This window comes from Coturnix japonica, chromosome 4, assembly GCF_054131305.1.
Source record: "Coturnix japonica strain WE chromosome 4, WE-NBRP24, whole genome shotgun sequence".
Classification (NCBI taxonomy): Eukaryota; Metazoa; Chordata; class Aves; order Galliformes; family Phasianidae; genus Coturnix; species Coturnix japonica.
The window spans coordinates 66,377,122-66,396,810 of record NC_140666.1 but is presented as its reverse complement, the minus strand read 5'-3'; the positions used below and the strand labels follow the sequence as shown (position 1 = coordinate 66,396,810).

Below are 19,689 nucleotides of genomic sequence, written 5' to 3'. Positions count from 1 at the left end.
CCCCTTACTGTGCTTGATTTATGAAGACTAATCTGGCAAAATATTTTATCACCCTCCTAAATTCAAACTTCAGAAATTCCATTAAGCTTACTGGAAGGACTAACCTACTTCAAATTAAATACACATGCAGAGCTGTGAGAGAGCTTAATCCAAACGTTAAGTGTAATGACAAAATAAATCTAAAAGATAAACGGATGCTGCTGTAAAAAATGGAGAAAGAATATATGAATTTTGCACAGAAACATACTGCAAACATCAAAAATTATATCCCACTTATGCCATGGATATATGAGACAATGTAAAGCAAGATAAAAATGAAAAGAATATGCATGGATTAACATGCAACTTAACATAACTTCTAGATAAATTTTGTCAATAGAAAAGTTCAATAAATTGAAAGCACATGTTTCACTTAAATTTATATTAAAGATCTTTATTTACATTTTTTAAAAAAATTGATATAACACAATTTTTTGTACTTCACAACATGATGATACACTGTATGCTTCCAAAAGGGAATAATACACTATTTAGAAATTTTTCTTTGGAATGTCAATACTTTGTCATTACAATAATATAAATGAATTGATATATGCTAGGCGAACTAGACATTGTCAAATTTAATTAAATGTTGGCTTGTTAAGTTTCCTAAAAATAGACAGGAAAATTGCCTAACTCAACCAAAATTATACTGTTCTGAAAAATGTGAGACAATGTGATTTAAATGTATTTTTCCCTTTCAGTTCTCAGAAACATGTAGGCATTAATAAAGTTTTGTGGTTTAGATATATAATTTAAACCTCTTAAAAAGTACATAATGTACTAGAGTTAAATAAAAAGATAAAACTCAGTTTATATTAAAGTCATGCAAGATTTTGGAAACTGGAGGTGAACAATCAAATCATTTTAGGAAGCAACTCCAGTAATCTGGTTAATCATGGGGTGACTTGCTCACAAATGTATGCTAACATGCATGAAAAGAGATGGTTATTATCACAGCACTGTAGAAAGAACTGGTACAGTGTCCTAGACTTTTCCAAAGAAAATTGGAACTATAGCTTAATATCAGAATTTTAGTAGGTCTGCTACATTCTAGCCTTTCATTCTAGGACATGGTAATGAGGTGGCAATAATCATCATAGAGAATAAATTTTCTTATGTAAAAATTGCACTGTGTAAGATCTAAATTATAAATACAGAGATAAACTATTTCCTTACAAAGTATACAAGTCTGAGTATACAGACTCATCTGGGCTTTAAACCTGTGAAATATCTTGTGGGTAGACATATTATGCATTAACAAAAATAAAAACAAAACAAAACAACAAAAAAAAAGCCAACCAACCAACCAAACAAAGAAACAAACGAAAAAAAACCCACAAAATCCAACTAAAGAAAACACCAACCCAGCTCTTTAATTGGTGGCTCTACCTTCCATAACACAAGAAAGCTGCTTTTGTCTCTGAAATGCTTTCAAGTAGGCCTGCTTTCTTATATAATTTTATTTATATATATGTATATATATTTCTTGAGTGAGTGAAACAGATCACAGTAGAATGTTAATGTTAGATGCTATTAAAAATTGTCTAATAGAGAGAAAAATAGAAAATATAGTCTAGACTCTTACCTCAAAAAGTCCACCACCAACAAAACAAAACTACAGACTAATCTCCATGTACTTACTCTTCCTCCAGCGGTTTGCCCTGCTGTAAGCTAACATATGTCTCACTGACTCCTTTCTCTGCCACGGATAGTCTTTTTTTTTTTACATAAAACTTTCTATCCTCTATATAGCTTCAATGTTAAGTCCAAAATTTTTTCATCATAGCCAGAGCATTATCAGAATTTTGGTTGCCTGGCCAACCTAGTTTTTTTCTGTGATGCCTATGTCAGTGGACAAGGGAAGAGACGCTGCTGTCATCTACTGAAGCTTTAGTAAGGCCTTTGACGCAGTCCTGCATGACATTCTTCAATCTAAATTGGAAATATATATATTTGATGGGTGGATTTTTCAACGGATGAATGAACTGGTTGTGAAATTGTACCCAGAAAGTAGTGGTCAGTGGCTCAGTGTCTGGATGAAAATCAGTGACAAGTGATGTCCCTCAGGGTACTGTACTGCAACTGATGATCTTTAATGCCTTCATTAATGAAGACAGTGGGATTGAGTGCATTTTCATCAGCTTTGCAGATGACATCAAGCTGTGTGATGCAGTCGACACAGCTGAGGGATGGGATGCTATCCAAAGAGACCTAGACAGGCTTGAGTAGTGGAACTGGGAGAAAATGATGATGCTCAACAGATCCAAATGTAAGGCCTTAAACTTCTGTGATGGCAACCTCCACTATCAGAACACGCTGGGGGATGTAAGAATAGAGCATAGTCCAGCCAAAAAAGGACTTCAGGCTACTAGTGGATGATAAGGTATAAGCCAGCAACCTCACCACTCAGAAAAACAACTGTATTCAGGGCTGCATTAAAAGAAGCATGGCCAGCAAATCAAGGGAGTTGATCCTGTCCCTCTGCTCTGTGCTGGTTAGACCTCATCTGGAGTACTGTGTCCAGATGTGGAGTTCTCAGTAGAGGAAAGACATGGATCTTCTGGATCAAGTCCTGAGGAGGGCCACAGGAATGATCTAAGGGACTCAACACATTTCTTGTGAGGACAGAATGAGAGAGCTGGAGCTGTTCAGACTGGAGAAGAGAACTCTGGGGAGATCTGATAGCAGCTTTGCACTATCTAAATGAGGGCTATAAGAAAGAAAGGGATAGAATCTTCATCAATCTGTTGTAGCAGGACAAGGATAATGGTTTCCACCTAAAAAAAAAGGGAGATATAGTTTTGATAAAAGAAAAAAATTTTTTACAATAAGGATAGTGAAGCACTGGAATGGGTTTGCCCAGAGAGGTGGTGAATGAATGCCCCATCCCTAGAGACATCCAGTGTCAGGATGGACAGGGCTCTGAGCAGCCTCGTGCCCCTGTTCAGTGCAGGGAAGTTGGACTAGAAGGTCTTTAAATGTCCCTTCCAACTTGAACGATTTAGTGATCTGTTATGAATGGCTTATTTCTGGTCTTTGAAATGATTTCCAAATCAATAGTACCCTGAAGGTTTGCCTGTGGTTTAGTAGATGCTATCAGGTTTTTCTTTACACTTGGAAATAAGGATTATGGGAATTTTAAAGATAGGCAGTGCAGTGGAAATCAAAGCCAAACCCCAGTGATAAGAAATAATTTCCCTAAAATCTTCATGGAGCAGATATCTAGTCTGGTGGACATTGAGAAAATAAAATATATTGCTTCCTGAAAAAAAGTAACCCATCTACCACCAGTAGAATATTAGGTTGAACTATGAAAAGGTAGCAACTGTAGACTTTTATTGCCATTTCCTTTTATGAATTATCTTGGACATCTCATAATTTGTTAATTTTGTTTAGACAAATGAGTTAAGACTGCACAATCAGTCTAAAGCTCTCCATGTGTGGGAGTCCAAGTGGCACCTGTCATTATAAGTAGGAACAATTTTCAGAGAAAGTTATACTAATGTTAATGATGCATTGTAGAAGTGCAGCATAAAAAATCATAGAACATGTAACTTGATTCATGCATAAACTTTCAATTAACATTTCAAACCTAATCCAAAGATGTGGAATTTGTCCTACTGCCTTTAACTGTATCTGAATCCACTGGAGCTATTTTTGGCTCTTTCTGCCATAAACGAACACACGTATACAGAGAGTTCAATGTTACTTTTTACTTGAAAAGTACAAAATTGATACTTTTTCATGACTTTTTCCAGGTTTCTTTTTTTTTTTTTTTTTTTTTTTTTTTTTTTTTTTTTAAATAGTCCAGAAGTTCCATGGAAACAAAGATGTAAAAACATTAATCTCTGCCTGGCTTTATGTCCATTTCTCTTAGTTATCATTAGACTTATGGAGGAACCTAGTCACTCTTTTTTCACTTTAAAACAAAAAAACAGCAGAAACAAAACAGCTTTAAATTATATTTCTGTTGTCTACTCTTGCACCAAGGCCAATTTGGACTCACTACCAGTGAATCACTGCTCTCCCCATTCCAATGCAGATCAAAAACCACCTGCCTGTCTTTTTACCCAAACCATTGCAATATCATCTATTACTCACCCTGATGAACACAGGATTGGAAATCATCCTGACTGCTGTTTTCAAAAAGGAGAACTACTGCAGGAGACCCTCCCTGCTCACAAAAGCATTTGCTCAGAGCCACAGTAAGCTACCAGAGCTGCCTCTATACAGACATAATATTTCCTTCCGTCAGGGACTCCTAATCTACCAAAAATCATACAAAACAACAGATAGGAATGTGATTGAAAAAGAAATTGTATTCTTAATCCATGTAGGATGAATGAGAATGTCACCCATGATCTGTAAGAACAATTAATTCATCTTCTATTTTTTGTGTATTTTTTATATACATTTTTACTATGTAACATTTTAGGTTGTATATATTCACACAAATTAATTAAAATTAATGAGTGCATTAATAGAGAGGGACAAATAATGAGCTCAATAATTACTTTTCTAGTGTTGTTTGGTTTTTTTTTAAATGAAAATGTTAATAGGATAGAATAGTATGTAAATTTCTTTTACAGCATTTTATATACATTCACTAAGTGTGAAATGTTATTTGAAATAAAAAGTCATTAAGGACTTCATTGTCCAAAATACTTCACTATTCATTCTAGGAAACTGGATTACAGTTGATATTTACCTGAGTTTGTTTTCATCTTATATAACTTTTGTTTTCGCTAAGCAAATAAACTTTCTCTTTGATAGAAATTTCCCCTTTGATACAGTTCCAGTATGCTACATAGAAGCTTGATAAAGAGACTTAGCAAAATCCTTTCTGTTGCCTATTCCTTTGTTGTTTAGGAACAAAAAGGAGGCTAAAAGGAACAGCTGAAGACTAGCTGAAGGGGTAATGGTGGGTGGGGGCTAAGGGTGAGGATTTTACTTTCTCTAACTGCTTCTGTATTTGGGGTAAGAAAAACTGAATATAAGCCACCTACAAAGAAAATAGTTACATGTTTTCGATTTCTTTTTTTCCGGTGAAGAATGACTGTAGGCAGGCTTCCAAAATACCATAAAGCGCACAAAAAATTTCAACATCTGACCTTCAAAAATGATTCTCTTGTGTGTAAGTCCTACTTGTTAATATGCTCTGGATCATGCTGGAAACTGAACTTTTCCCTCACAGGTCTCACAAACAAGAGGTATATGTGTGATAAAAAAAGGCACCTTTCTTCTCAGATTAAGTAATGCATTCAGTGAACTTGGTTAAGCCAAAGGCCATAGTCTTTAAATAAAAATGGTTCTAATAGATTAAACACTTTAGAAACTGAGACATTAGAAAATCTGGGAACTCCACAGGTCAAATATCCTAACAATTTTATTTTTCTCAAAATGGAGGGAATATTTCTTATTCTTATGATTTTACTTTCTCAGATAAGTAGGGTAGGTTTGTGTTCTATGTAATATTGGCTCAGATCACACCAGGCTTGTAAAATATGTTTTTTTTTCCTTGTGTGTTTTGAAACTTGTCCTGGTTCTGGTCTGTATAAGGTATGTGTTGTTTAAAGACCAAACAATATTTTAAAATTAAAAAATTCAATTTAGTGTTTCAGGGGAAACGTTCTTTTTACAAGCAGAACTTGTATTAAATTCTGATTTCAATATGGGCTATGTTGAACCAACGCAATGTAGTTTTGTTTTGTTCTCCTTCATTAAACCTTCCACTTGTCTTTTTGTACCATTTAATTTTTCCTGGATTAGACTAGTCCAAACCAGAATAAAATGGCTAAGAGTTTCTTTTCCTGCTGTATCAGCTATTGTCAATTAGTCACATGAAACTAAGAATGACCAGAATTACTGACAGGTCTATGCAACTCCTGCTCATGTGCAGAAACTGCAGTTTTTTAGGCATTATACAGTTAGCTACTGTTTGGCTACTGTGAATATTGCTAAAACCGTAGCATAATGTGAAGGAGCTCAGTGCAAACAAATCACCTTCATGCTTACCCTGCTTTTTACCAGAGCTATTTGCAAGGATGTGTGGTGAACAGAATGGATACCAACTTAAATGCAGGTAGGACTTGTTTGCATTGATGAGACCATCACAATCTCTGACATGGCTGTGTAATTGCCAAGTGGCTTGTTGGTGCAGTTTAAACTTACATATTGTTTTTATTCTGTCAGACTACAAAGGAACTTCTTCAGTATAATATGCTTTTACAGTAGAAGAGATGAGGACTCTTCAGTAAAACTGATGTAGAAGTAAAACCCATATATTTTTTTAATATTCTGATTTTCTTTACACAGATACTACATTTAAGTGCAGTAAATGTTTTAAAAAATATGTTTGAAACAAAACTCTATTATGTTGTGTGAGAAGAAAACCTTAAAGCTACTACATTTTGGCTAATGTAGACAAAAGAATATAAAACAAACAAACCAGAAAAATTTTTTTTTCATCAGTTATTCTGCATCCTGCTCTCACCCTTAGAAAGTTTTTTATTTCTGAAGTGAATTCTGATATGTTCCCTAATTTATAGATCACATTTATTCATGGTTATTCAGTAGCACCAGATAAAAATACAAAATCAAAGGAAAGTAGTAAAGGATATTTCAGACTATGTTAATTATATACTGTAAAATTTCTATCTTTCCAAGGGGAAAAAAAAAAAAAAAAAAAAGACAATTTCCAACTTCCAAAACCTTGCTGTTATTTTCACAAAATGAAAAACCCAAGGAAACTGAAATAAAAAGTCTTAAATTTTTAGTGTAGTGCTATTGAATAATGTTATCTACAATTATGACAATCTGTTAAATAGAAAAAAGATTTGTTTTACATAAAGCAAGAGTACAAAAGCACAGCTTTTGTAATTTTGGTAATATTGCAGTTTTACAAACATATTGCATAGTATGTGTAAGAAAATAGTTCCCATCTTTTTATATATTATATACACAAGAAAATCATTAATGCGAAATTTACAAAACAAAAATGGTTAGCAGACCTTTACTGAATACTGATTGAAACAATATGACACTCAACCTTTGATCCAACTTACATACTCATTACTGTGAATCAGCTGATAGTAATTCCATAGTGTTTTACATGTTTATTATTTAGACAATGATTTAGAATCTTAAACCAAAACCATAAAAAACAATACAAAGTGTCAGTAACAGAGTATCTTAAGCAACCTTCATAAAACCCGTCTAGGCATTTATGGCTGTATCTTCAACACAGATGTAATAGCCCTCTGCAACTAAAATGTTTTAAAAAATGAAATTGTGTTAAACCAGTTAAACCACCATTTTTCAAACAAAACAGTATAGCTTCAGCTGAAAGAAGCAATATCTTGGCACAGGTTGGAATATACACTCTCCTCTTTTTATGAACACTGGAAGATTCATATTAAGTACAAACAGTAACATAACTGCACAATGCTGAAAAACAAAAGAAAAGAAAATAACAACAACAACAAAAAAAAAAAACCTCTGGGAAAAAGTGAACAATCTACAGCTCAAAATGCTGTACAAATCTAAACTATGTTACAATTTCATGTTGTAATTACAACTTGTTTTCTCTTCATTCCAACAGAATTAGTAGAAGCAGCAGTGTCATAATGTTAGATAAAGTAGAAGTGTCACTCTTTGGTCTTATCACTTAACCAACAAATGAACTGCAGTACAAAACCATACAGCTAACAGTGCTGAGAGATTGCTGATGCTTTTATTTTTCTTTTTTAAACAAGAAAGAGACAGTATCCTATAATATAATGATGCATATTTTTACAGAAGATAAATCTCTTGTATGCATTAAATACATGTAACTAATAAGGTCTTTTCGTATGTTTCACTGTTGCCATAGGGATAACTCCAGAAAAGTCAAACAGCTGCAATACTATCTTAGTGGTTCCCAAACATTTGAGTACAAAAAGAAGCTTTATTTGATACATGTATTCATATACTAGAAAGAGCCTCAAAAGAGTATTTTTAGTTGTTTTTTTTTTGTTTGTTTGTTTGCTTGGTTTTTTTAATTGCTCTAATTTTAATGCTTAAAAATACCTTGAGGTCTTCAATCTTTCTCTACAATTGTCAAAACAGAGTGATTTGTTAAAGGGAAACTCATCCTTAGCTGGAATAAGAAGCAACATCTCTTTTCTGGAATAAGTGATAAAATTTTTAGTTAAGACACTAGTATAGTAAGAGATACAGCACGAACTTTATATAATATGAATAGTGGGACATTATACTTGGCTAATAAGGACTAAAACAAAGAAAGGGCCAAGAATTTTTGAGGGAGGTGACAAAAAGTAACTGAAAATTTCTGAATGGTTCTGCACATAATGACCTTTATTTCATGCCTTGACATTAGAAAACCAGGACTGAAATAGTAAAGGTATAGCTCCATGTTTTAACACGGTATTTCCACTAAGATCTGTCAGTTTTCCTACATCTGAAATGACATGGTGGAATTGTGTCACTTTTTGAAGCATACTACAAACTAAAGAACTCTACTATTGTCACCTCCAAACTTTGAAAAAATTCCAGATAGATTTCTCTTCCTGCTCAGAAAAAACGATACTGCTTATATATTATTGGTGTTCTGATGTTTTTAGTCCTTTAAATGCATTGAAATCCCTTTTCTCATATGCTTTGCATTTAAATTTCAGCCTTGTGAATATGAATCCCATTACAAAAGATATGTAGGGTTGTTTTTTTTTGGTTTTTTTTTTTTTTTTTGCTGTTGTTGTTTGTTTGTTTCTTTTTTATTCTGTTCGTGTAGAATTTATAAAGTTTCAGTCTATTTGTTCAGTGGCTAGAAATATACTACAGGTAAATTATTATATAGAGTGAAGAACAAACAAATTAGAAATATTCAATAGAATATGCATGACAAAGTATCTGCAAGCCATTCCCGTGAATTTATTTGAGAATAATAATAATAAAAAAACTTAGTCGATTTGTCTGGAATTTGTAAGAAGGTAAAATTTAATTCACAGAATAGATAAGTCAGTAGAACCTCTTCATCTTTGAAACAACCAGTGTCTGTGGGTGTACAGAGATAATGAATGCATATGGATTTATCTTGTCCTCCTGGAATACTACTTATCCTTTCATCCTTGGACTTTCACACCTACATGCTATTTTGTAAAAAGTAGAACAAAAAGTATAAAAAGACATCTATTTCTTTTTGGTTTTAAGTAAGTGTATATTGCATTGATGGACTTTCAAATGTTTTATTATCCCTGTTGTTTGGATCTGTTTCTGTCCCTCTTACTACAAATCTCCAAGCTTCTAATATATTTTCCTACAATATTTTCAAACACATTTTCTTTCAAGTGAAATATTAAAATTATTAAATGAACAACAAATTAATTTTTACTAACCATCTTTTGAAGAAATAAAACAATTAGTTTAAAATCTTGATTTAAATGCTAGAAAACACCAGTGTAGCATTCTTGCTATGGAGTGAAATTCACACCTCTGAAGAGAACCAGTGGAAAGACTAGCACCAGTTAAGCAATGCACCCGTCTTGTGCTGGTCTTCTGCATAGGAGTGAATTTCACCTGAAGTGAAAACAAAGTCAGCCTTATTAGGTGGTAAAATAGCAAGGCAATCAAAACATTAGTTTACTTCTTTTCCTACTTTTTTTCCAAAGACAAAAATATATACTCTGTAGAAATACTCACCTTTCACTCTTTGCCCTTCAGAGTTACCTTGCAAAAGCTGTCACTGAATTGATGATCTTACATTCAGAAGCCTCTACATCTACATGCTAGGTGATGTAATTTAAAGGATAATACTAAAAAGTGCACTTACCTTATGTAATCAAGCCATCTTCCAGAATAGGAAACATTTTTATACTGTTTTACATTCCTGGGTTCTGTAAGTTTCAAGATACTCTTGTTAATCAATGGTGTGATAAATTTATGTAGCAGTATACCAAAGTGTTTTCATAAGATTTCAATTAGAAATCAAATGAATCAAGTATGAATGTTGATACAAGTAAGAAATCCCATATTAAACCGGTCAAAAATAGGAAGTCAGCAGTGATATCTTGGTGCAAATGGGGCTGCATTATTTAAAAACAGTCCTGATGAAGTCAATGTAATGATTCCTTAGCAGCAGATGGTAAACAAAAGAGAATAAAAAATATGAGTGTCATACCATTTGTTAGTGAACTGCTTCTCAGCATTACACATTGCGTTAGTACTAATGTTTATGCTATGTTCAAATGGTGGTAGTTAGCTAGAAAATGGACAAGATGTACTTTTGAAGATATTTTTTTTTTTCCTTTGCCAATTATAATTACTTTATGAAAAGCAATACAATGGTCAAAAGACATATCATCAGTATTTCCCTCTTCACCCTGTTCTTCTTTCCCCAAGCCTGTATGTTTTAGTGAAAGCAATTGCTTCACATGCAGTAGCCACAAAATTAATATAAAAGGCCATTCAGATCAGATAAACAGGAGAAGATGTCTTTTTTCACTCTGAAAGGTAATATTGCTGAGCACTTCCAAAATTTACCTAGTGTACAAAACCCTAGACTTAGTAGACAAAGAGTAACAACACACTTCTAAAGAAACCAAACTCAGGGAGGGATTCTGTCTCTTTTTGTGTTAAAAACCATTTACTGAATGTAATCGTTTAGTAAAGCAAGCATCACACAATGCTTCAAAACTTTAAAATTCAGGGATAAAAGTTTACATCCAAAAAGATGAATGGAAAATTGTGCTTTCAGACAGTAGAGTTATTTATCATACGTGGGTAACCAATTCATCTCACCATCAGATTCTGGGCAAATTTGTTTATGTACTGTATATATATATATATGTGCAGTTCATATCCAGGTCCTGCAAAAATCTAAAACTATGTGCTTCACTTCATGTAGCAAAGGCACCTGTGTTATTCTCCCTTTTGGATAAAAGGTGATATTATGTTCCAGGTTTCCTGACGAAGAATACACTGATTTCTGAATATCTCACTCCCATCTCTACGTTGAGTGGTAACACAAACCACGAGAGAAGGCAGCGCTGTATTCCTGCTTACACTGGAAGAAGTTGCTCTGCAGGCCATTTGAAGCGTCAAACTTGTCACAAGGGAAACCGAGCAGAACTGTGAAGCAGAGGGATAGTAACAAAAGGCTATTCTGGTGTGAGGATAAATTGGAGTCCTTCTAGCTCCACAAGCAGATGTTGCTACTGGACTGACACGTGGAGCTTGCTCCTGCTGGGGACAGGTAAAGTTTACCATTGGGACAGACGCAGAGCTCATAAATAGTCTGGCGAGGAGCTGAAGAGCTTGGTGAAGAGGAGGAGAAGGAGCCCACTGGCAGATTTCCCAGGCGGATTGTATCTGCATTTAAAAATATCTACAAAAGGGGAAATAAAAGAATTAGTACATTTCTTCCAGTATTTAAAAACAAACAAACAAAAAACCAAACAAACAAAAAAACAAACAAAAAAAACCCCCACAACCAAACATGTATTTGAGGCAGTCGTGAGATTTTGCAAATATATAAGCTGTCAACATTTCTTGTTTTTCAACTGTGAAGTTGCCTACCCATTAATACCCATTACTACAGTATATGCAAATGGTTCCCCCAACATGTTTATTCAGATACAAGAAATGTCATACAGAAATATTTAGACAGTATTCTTAAACAGCTCCAATTTTCACTTGTGCAATTTGCGATTAAAATTTATTCATTCGTGGCAGTAGCATACCCTCATCCTGCGAAAGTTTTTATTTTCATAAATGTGAAGAGGTATTAAAGTGCATTCCCTAGTGTGCTCCTGTAAGCAGCAGGAAATATGTGCTGAACTATGCAGTAAGGACTTAACAATAGATTCATTCTGAGAATAATAAAATAAGGATGCAGATTTACTCACACAAATTAAAGAGCTTATTTGACCTAATTTAGGAGCATATAATATTTCAGGTTAAATTCCTATTAAGAAGGCCATTGTGCTATTCCCATTTGTTTCTGAACATATCAAGTGACTTTAAAAACTGTGGTGTTTTATCTCCTTCTGTTAGAAACAAGAGACGGTATTAAAAAGCAAACTCGAATAATGTTAATAAATCTGTATCATATTCTACAATATTTACACTTTTGTTAAATTTTCATGATGACATGAAATCAGGTAAATAAAGAAAAAACAATGAAAATCAACCACTACTCCCACTAGTACAAACAGATAAGCTTCCAGATGCTTGGAAGTCATTTTTTTTTTTTTTTAAATTATGAAAGGAGTAAATGAAAGCCAAAGCAAGATCAGCCATTAACTTGGATGCAGACTATGGCAGCAAAGCAAAATGACTCTATCTCTGTAAATGTCTATAGAAGCTTAGGGGAAGGTGAGTGATTTTTATATGGTATTGAAAATCAAAATAGCCAACTTGACACCACCACAGCACAATGTCAGCAGTACATTTAAGGAACTGGGAACATATGACATTTGACATTTCCAACAGTAAATGCATATTATTATTATTACATATATTAAGCCGGTGGTATATAGCAGAAAAGCAGGGCAGAAGCACTACAGAACCCAGAAGTGACTGACAGCAGGATGGGAAAAAACTGAGGAGAGAAAGATAAATGAAAATCCATGCAATGACTGATGCACAATCACATTACTGTCCACAGCAGAAACAATGTAAATGACTGGGATTGTTGAAGGAAACACAGGCTGAACATAGCCCAAAATAATATAAACACTGTCGAGGCCTCCTCCTCCCAGAGGAAGATGCTGTCATCAATGGGAAATAACATTAAAAGGGACAGAAGGAAGAATCTCAGAGGCACAGATGACAAGTACATGGCATGATGCCTTTCTTAATTCTCATCCTTACTGACAGGAATCATTACAAAAAATAAACACAGTGAACTGTTATCTTTGTTCTGCAATTTTTATAACAAAAGAATGATGCATTTACACATACCCAAGCTGTTTTAAAATTCCAGTTTCATAAACCTGAAGTAATTAGGAGTCAAAAAGCCCAGTAAAAATAATTTAGATGGAAGAAATGCGGACAGTGTTGAGAACAAGTTAGTATTGTTCTACTAGAACTGCAACTGAAAAAGAAGATTGCATACGTGAAAAGTTCATCTCAGATAGGAGCAAATATAAAAGTAACTACAGAAAGCATAATGAGAAAATAAAATTACAGATGAGGGAAACAAGGAACTTGATAGAATGCTAGAGGCTAGAACTGGTAAATTGTGGTAAGGAAAGAAAAGACTAATCATCAGTCAGTGGAGTTAATGCAAATAATAAGCACTCTTTCATTTCTAATGCAAGAAATAAAACAAATGTTAACAAGTCCACTATTATCACAGCAATGGTGGAGTTATCAGCAGGATTGAATAAAACTCCAGTACCATTCAACAGTGTAAGCTTAACATAAATATTAGCACATCTTTTATACTGAATAGTGTTCAGCATCGTTTTCTACTCAGAGAAAGATCAAACACTAACGTCAGAACATGATAAAGTGCTTTCAATTTCAACATTAACTCTGCCGGATATTAAGCAGAAGCCTGGACTGTCATATACTTATAATCAGCAGCTTTTGATAGCTTGAAAAGAGCTCTAAAAACAAAAAAACAAAAAACAAAAAACAACAACAACAAAAAAAAAACAAAACAAAACCAAAAACTACAACAAAACAAAAATAACTTAGTAGTGTTTTGGATATTTAATCATGCTACAAGATAATATCTTTTGGTTGCTTTCATCTCGGTCATTTTACTCATTATTTCTATCTCTTTGCTTATATCAGGACAGCTACACTTCTGCATCTCCTAATTGCAGAGATTCTGTAGTGTAGTGCCCTAAGGTTTTAATTCAGTGGACTTCTACTCCAGAGTTTACTGCAATACAATGTCGCTCAATTATTTCACCATTACATTAAATGATCTTATCAGGCATAGATGTACATGTTTTTCCACCAGCACTTTCAAATTTCACACTGTGATGTTGATGAAATCACATTTTTCTCATGCCATGATCTTGAGCGTTAGCTCTAATGTTCTGTCCCAACAGGCACACCACAAAATCTGATGAGCAATGAGGATACTAGTTGTACTGCGTTGCAGAGAAACTGAACTGAATTCTTGCAAAAGAGTATCTGTTGCAGTGAGTCTGACAAGCTCAATGCCTTTGCAGAAAGGTGGGAAAGCACTGCAGTTTAGACAGACTCCTATAGCTACACTCTGGGAAAGCCCAAGATGAAGAAGTTTGATAAAGGTGGCATAAAGCCAGCATTAAAACCTTGTCTGTACATACGCAGTCAGGATTATACATAAAAGATTAAATTTGCAGATGCAACACTGCTATTGTTAGTAATTTCAGCAAAACCAAAACAAAATAAAACAAACATACAAAAACCCCTTTGCATGGAATTTGAGAGAAACATAGTTCATGTTTGAGGTTGGATGGGGCTGCTCAGGGCCCCATCCAACCTGGCCTTGAACACCTCTGGGGACAGGGCATTCAAAGTCCCTCGGGGAAAGCTGTTCCAGCACCTTACCACCCTTTCAGTGAAAAACTTCCCCCTGGCATTTAATCTAAATCTAACCATTACCCCATGTCCTATTACTATTTACCCATTTAAAAAGTTGATTTCCCTCCCATTTCTAATCTTCCTTTAAATACTGAAAGGCCATACAACCTTCTCTTCTCCAGACTGAACAAGCCTGTGGTGGGGCCGCCAGAACTGGATGTCGTACTCCACCTGAGGCCTCAGAAGGACATAGTAAACAGGGACAATCAAATTCCTCTCCCCACTGGCCATCCCTTTTCTGATGGAACTGAAGATACCATTGGCTTTCTGGACTGTGAGTGCACACTGCTGGCTCATATTAAGTTTTTCATCTACCAGAATGCCTTAAGTCCTTCTCAGCAGGGATGCTTTCAAGGAGCTCTTCTCCCATTTTGTATTAGTTCATCCTGGGATTATCTTGACCCAAGTGCAAAACCTTGCACTTGGCTTTTTTGAACTTCTTAGGTTTACATGCGCCCAACATTCAAGCCTATTAAGACCTAGATGGCATCCTTTCAGCTTTATCAACCTCACCACTCAGCTTGGTGTCATCAGCAAACCTGCTGAGGTTGCACTCAATCCCATAATTTATGTCACTGATAAAGATGTGAGATAAAGAGTACTGCTTCCAAGACAGACTCCTGGGGTACACTGCACATCATCAGACTCCCTTGGGACATAGAGCTGCTGACCACAACCCTCTGGCTCCTTATCCATTACACAGTGCACCCTTCAAATCCATATCTCTCATAATGATAAGGATGCAGTGGGGACCACGTCAAAGGCCTTGCAGAAGCAAATTCATGTATATAAAAGAGAAGTGTCAGTGTGCCTTTTTCCTTTTATTTACACAGAACCTGCTTGAAAAAGTACATAGCAGCTGTATCATCTTCAGTAGAGCTAAGGCTAGTTTGCAGCCTTTCCCTTCAAAGAGTGATGTATTTCAAGACCATTAAAATTATTTGCTAGACTAAAAAGTCTTTGGCATGAAGTAAGCTATATAGGATGCTGTGTTTATATCATAATGTATTTCAGGTATACTTCTACGTACTCTTACACATAGCAGAATCTAGTATCTGCAGAATTCAAAATTGATCTGTACTTATTCAGTGTGCTTATATGTGAAAGATGCAGTAGCCAGCTAGAAGTCAATTGTGCTGAATTTCCAGACAAGAAAAGTTATTTTTCTGCCTCTGTGAACCAGTAGATTCAGCTAGAACTCAGAGCTTCATATTGCTTTCTGCTTGCAAATGATTGCTACTTTAAACCATTAGTTATGTTTTATTTATAGAATAAAACATAGTTCACAATTAAATGCCAAGCTGTAATTGAATCAAAGGATTCTGCTGATGCCTTGGCTCACAAGGGTGCAGCTCAAGAGTTTTATAAAGAGCAGTAGAATGTGAATAGAAATTACAGCCCCTAGTATTCAGTCAGGGATCATGAATTATTATGTGTAATATAGCTAAAAGGATTATTATAATACTGTAGTAAATAAAAAGAAAATGTATCAAACAGCAGAACTGAGAATACTTGCAGAGGCTTTCATTTTGTGATGTGGGAGGCTAAGGATTATACTGTATGAGAAATAAGGGTAAAGGATAATTATTTTGTAAACACGTTAATGTTCTTTAGAATATATTTTCTAAAGTTATTTTTAAATAAAAGAAAAATATACGCTTTATAGACTAACCCGCAGTGAATTCATAGCAATTGTCTACATGGCTAATAATTATTTTTTCCTGATTGCATATAACTATTTCTTGGTATGACAGAGCAGTAATTATGTTATAGAAGGAAATTATTACCTAGTGTATCTTTGGTGTTTTAGTAAATAAGCTTATAAACTTGAAAAAAAACTAAAAGTTAACCAGCATGAAAATGATACAAAAAATCACGTATTTTTTTTCTAGTACAAAAAATATCCACAACTATGGTTCATTGTTTCCCAGAACCAGGTCACAAATACAATATTCTTTTACTCACGAATGAAACCTGATTAAGAAAACATATTTTTATTCTAAAATAGAGGTTATTTTTTACATCTATTTTTGTTATTGAGAATGTGTTTTCTGAATTATTAGTAAAGTTTAACTGTTTATAATTTTTTCTTTATAGTCTGAAAATCCATCGTGTATCTCTTGGGCTTCAATTACTTACCTCAATCAATATGTTGCTGTAGATATTTTGGCTATCAGATGTTTAACCTGGTTCTTCACACTGGGCTGTAATGCTCCAGAGTGGCTACATGGTAACACTGCAGTTACACTGTGTTCATATCTTTCTGTACTTTCTTCTGACTCCCTCCAGTGGGGTCTATCTAAACAGTTTATCTCAGGATGGATTTTCTCTGCATATTTAGGGGGGAGTGCTTAGGGGGGATCTTACTGGGACTGCCAGTATTCACGACATATTTAGACACCTTGAATTTTGTCAGATATGTGTTAGCAGACAAGAACTTCTTGGGAAATGGTGGGAAAAAGTTGCTATCTTGCTCTCTCATATCAATCTAACATCTACATGGGAAATCACAGATGAGTAGAGTCTTATTTACCATGCCCAGGAATACAATACATATTTTTAATAGAATGTTCAATTAAGCTTGTTTTACACTGTCTTTTTTTTTTTTTATTATTTTCTATAAAGCATTTTATTCTTAACTGAATTCCAACTCCAACAATGCAAAAGATAGTTATTATAACTTTTCTTGAGTTTCTATTAACACTATCTATATGAGATAATAAGAAATTGTTTCCAAAAACATATTTTCAATGTACACTAGTAGATATTTCTGCCACTCATGGACTGTGAGCCAAACCAGTGACCCAATTTGACATTTTTTTACTTGATTTCACACAGATTTACACATGAAGAATCCATACCAAATTTTTTGGATTTTTGATCACTGAAATATGATTCTGGTAAAATCATACAATGACCACAGCACTGAAATTATCTTTCAGAGGCACTAACAGCCAAAGGAAAAATATGCAGTATGCAGAGCAAACTTGTTGAAACATTATCATAGCTTAATAAGTTATTAATTCAATTTATCTCTTTCAGCTTGTCAAATTCATCCAAAATTACTTTCTACCATCATCACTTAGCTGTATTTTCTTTTTCCCAAGTGTGTGCTGGAGGACTGGATAGTGTTTTTCTTGAGTGTCACACTAAAAACTATTCTTTGTCTCTATCCTTTTCACTTTTTTTCAGTGTCCATGAGATTTAGTAATTCAAATATTTGAAAAAAGAAAAATAAATAGTAATCATCGAGCAAGCCAAACAAAACTTGTTTTAGTATAAGCAAGTCCAGAATGCTTCTTGTATGTTTACCATGCTGCTGAATAAATGATCCTTGCATTATTTGTTTTAAGCTGAACAGGGCAGTAGAACATTTTTCTACCAGCTGAGCTTACCTCCCCTTCTGTAGACTGTAAATGCAGTTCTTTTCTACACGTAGCCTTTAAGTCTCCTGCAGCTGCATTGATTTGCACTCCCCTGGGTGCTTCCATCACCAAAGATCTAGTTGGAGATTCAAGTCTGAAAGACAAAAACAACCACTGAGAAAAAATACTCTGAATCAACCAATAAATAAATAAATAAAATAAAATAAAATAAAATAAAATAAAATAAAATAAAATAAAATAAACCAGACCTAAAAACTACAGTACCACAATGCATGTAGATACAAATGTATTTTGAAAGTTAATGAAGCGGAAGTGAGTTATTTTATATACACATGAGTCTCTCAATATTCTCTGTAGTCCAGAAAATAAAAATAACAAGTCTGTGTTTAAATCTATTCCTGCCTGGGACAGCATTTAGGCTTGTACTGATATAGGGGTGTCTGCATACTGATATTTACCTATACTAAAACTGAAATGCAGGTATTTACAATTACATGTATGTCTGTGAGTGCTACTGTAATGGCAATTTAATAACTAATTTTTGTTAAGTGACCAATGTCAAATGTTTATCTCAACAAAAATTAAGCAAAACACTTTAACAGTACTAAATAATAATGTAACACTCAATAGAACAGCTTTGCCTTCACAGGCTTATTTGTATTTCATGGAGATATAGCAGCACTATGTATGAAGAAAAGAGAGTACTATATCTCCATTACAGTGTTTTTTTTGCATGCCCTTCTTCTGTTCTTCAAAATACTCATTATGCTCTTTAACACTGATATAATAGGGTCAAACTACATATTGCCACGTCTTGGTATCTCTCCCTTGTGCAACTATTATTGTTCTAATCCTGACAGATTTTCCCTTTCTTTCTGTACTCTATACTCAAGATTCTCAATTATGGTTAGTGCAGAACTAAGACACTTTCTCATCTATATTCTCTCTCAGAATACTATGGATTTCTTTTGAATGGGAAGAACCTTAGTAATTTTTTTGATAGCAGTAGTGTTCACAGTCTGAATAGGAAAGGTGATCAGATGTATTGAACTGGAAAACAAAACAATGGATTCTGGATGGGTAAAGCGATATACTTGTGTAGCCCTGTTAGGAATGAGACAAATCTTTTAATCTATTTGTATCTCAGTAATATAATGGCAGAACACAGTTCTACTTTACCTGAAAAAAGGCTCTTTGTAAGATGAAATATGTTGGTGATAGAAATAGCTAGAGTAAGCAGCTCAAAGAATACACTGCATTTCCCACTTAACACATTGTATTCTGAGTGTTAGGTCAAATATATTCAAAAGTATAATGAGGTACTAGGCATGTTATAGATATAAGTAGTTCATCAAAGAATTTTCCTATAGAAAAGCCAAATGAAAGGTCTATCAGGCAATGGAATAACAGAATTTCAGCTAAATTCAACTACTTTTTTTTTTCTTTCTTTCTTTTCTTTTTTTTTAAGTGTACAGATTAGTGATGGATAATTTGAAATGAAAATGCCATATTTGCATGCAAAGTACATCAACAAGACAGTGTCTGTGAAATATGTCTGTTCATTATGTGTATGTCACTCACATTTAATGGGAGGGAAGGTGGAAACACACAAAAAATTACTTGGTAGTACAAAATGAGACGATTATAAGCAGGTGTTCAGGTAAATCATTAGTAGAAAAAT

General features: G+C 34.2%; 1 protein-coding gene across 13 annotated transcripts in view; it reads right to left on the bottom strand.

Moving 5' to 3' along the window:
- Positions 1 to 8,756: 8,756 nt before the first annotated feature.
- Positions 8,757 to 19,689, bottom strand: part of SGCZ (sarcoglycan zeta) — a 321,764-nt gene continuing 310,831 nt past the window's right edge. For 11 of the 13 annotated variants that reach the window (XM_085545371.1, XM_085545373.1, XM_085545376.1 and 8 more), the window contains 2 exons: positions 18,018 to 18,141; positions 8,757 to 11,422 (listed from right to left, as the gene is read on the bottom strand). In XM_085545371.1, coding sequence (XP_085401497.1) covers positions 11,228 to 11,422; positions 18,018 to 18,141 — 319 coding nt within the window. In that variant the 3' untranslated portion in view covers positions 8,757 to 11,227. The remainder of the gene's footprint in view (positions 11,423 to 18,017; positions 18,142 to 19,689) is intronic. The other 2 variants (XR_014945428.1, XR_014945429.1) reach the window with 2 other exon arrangements.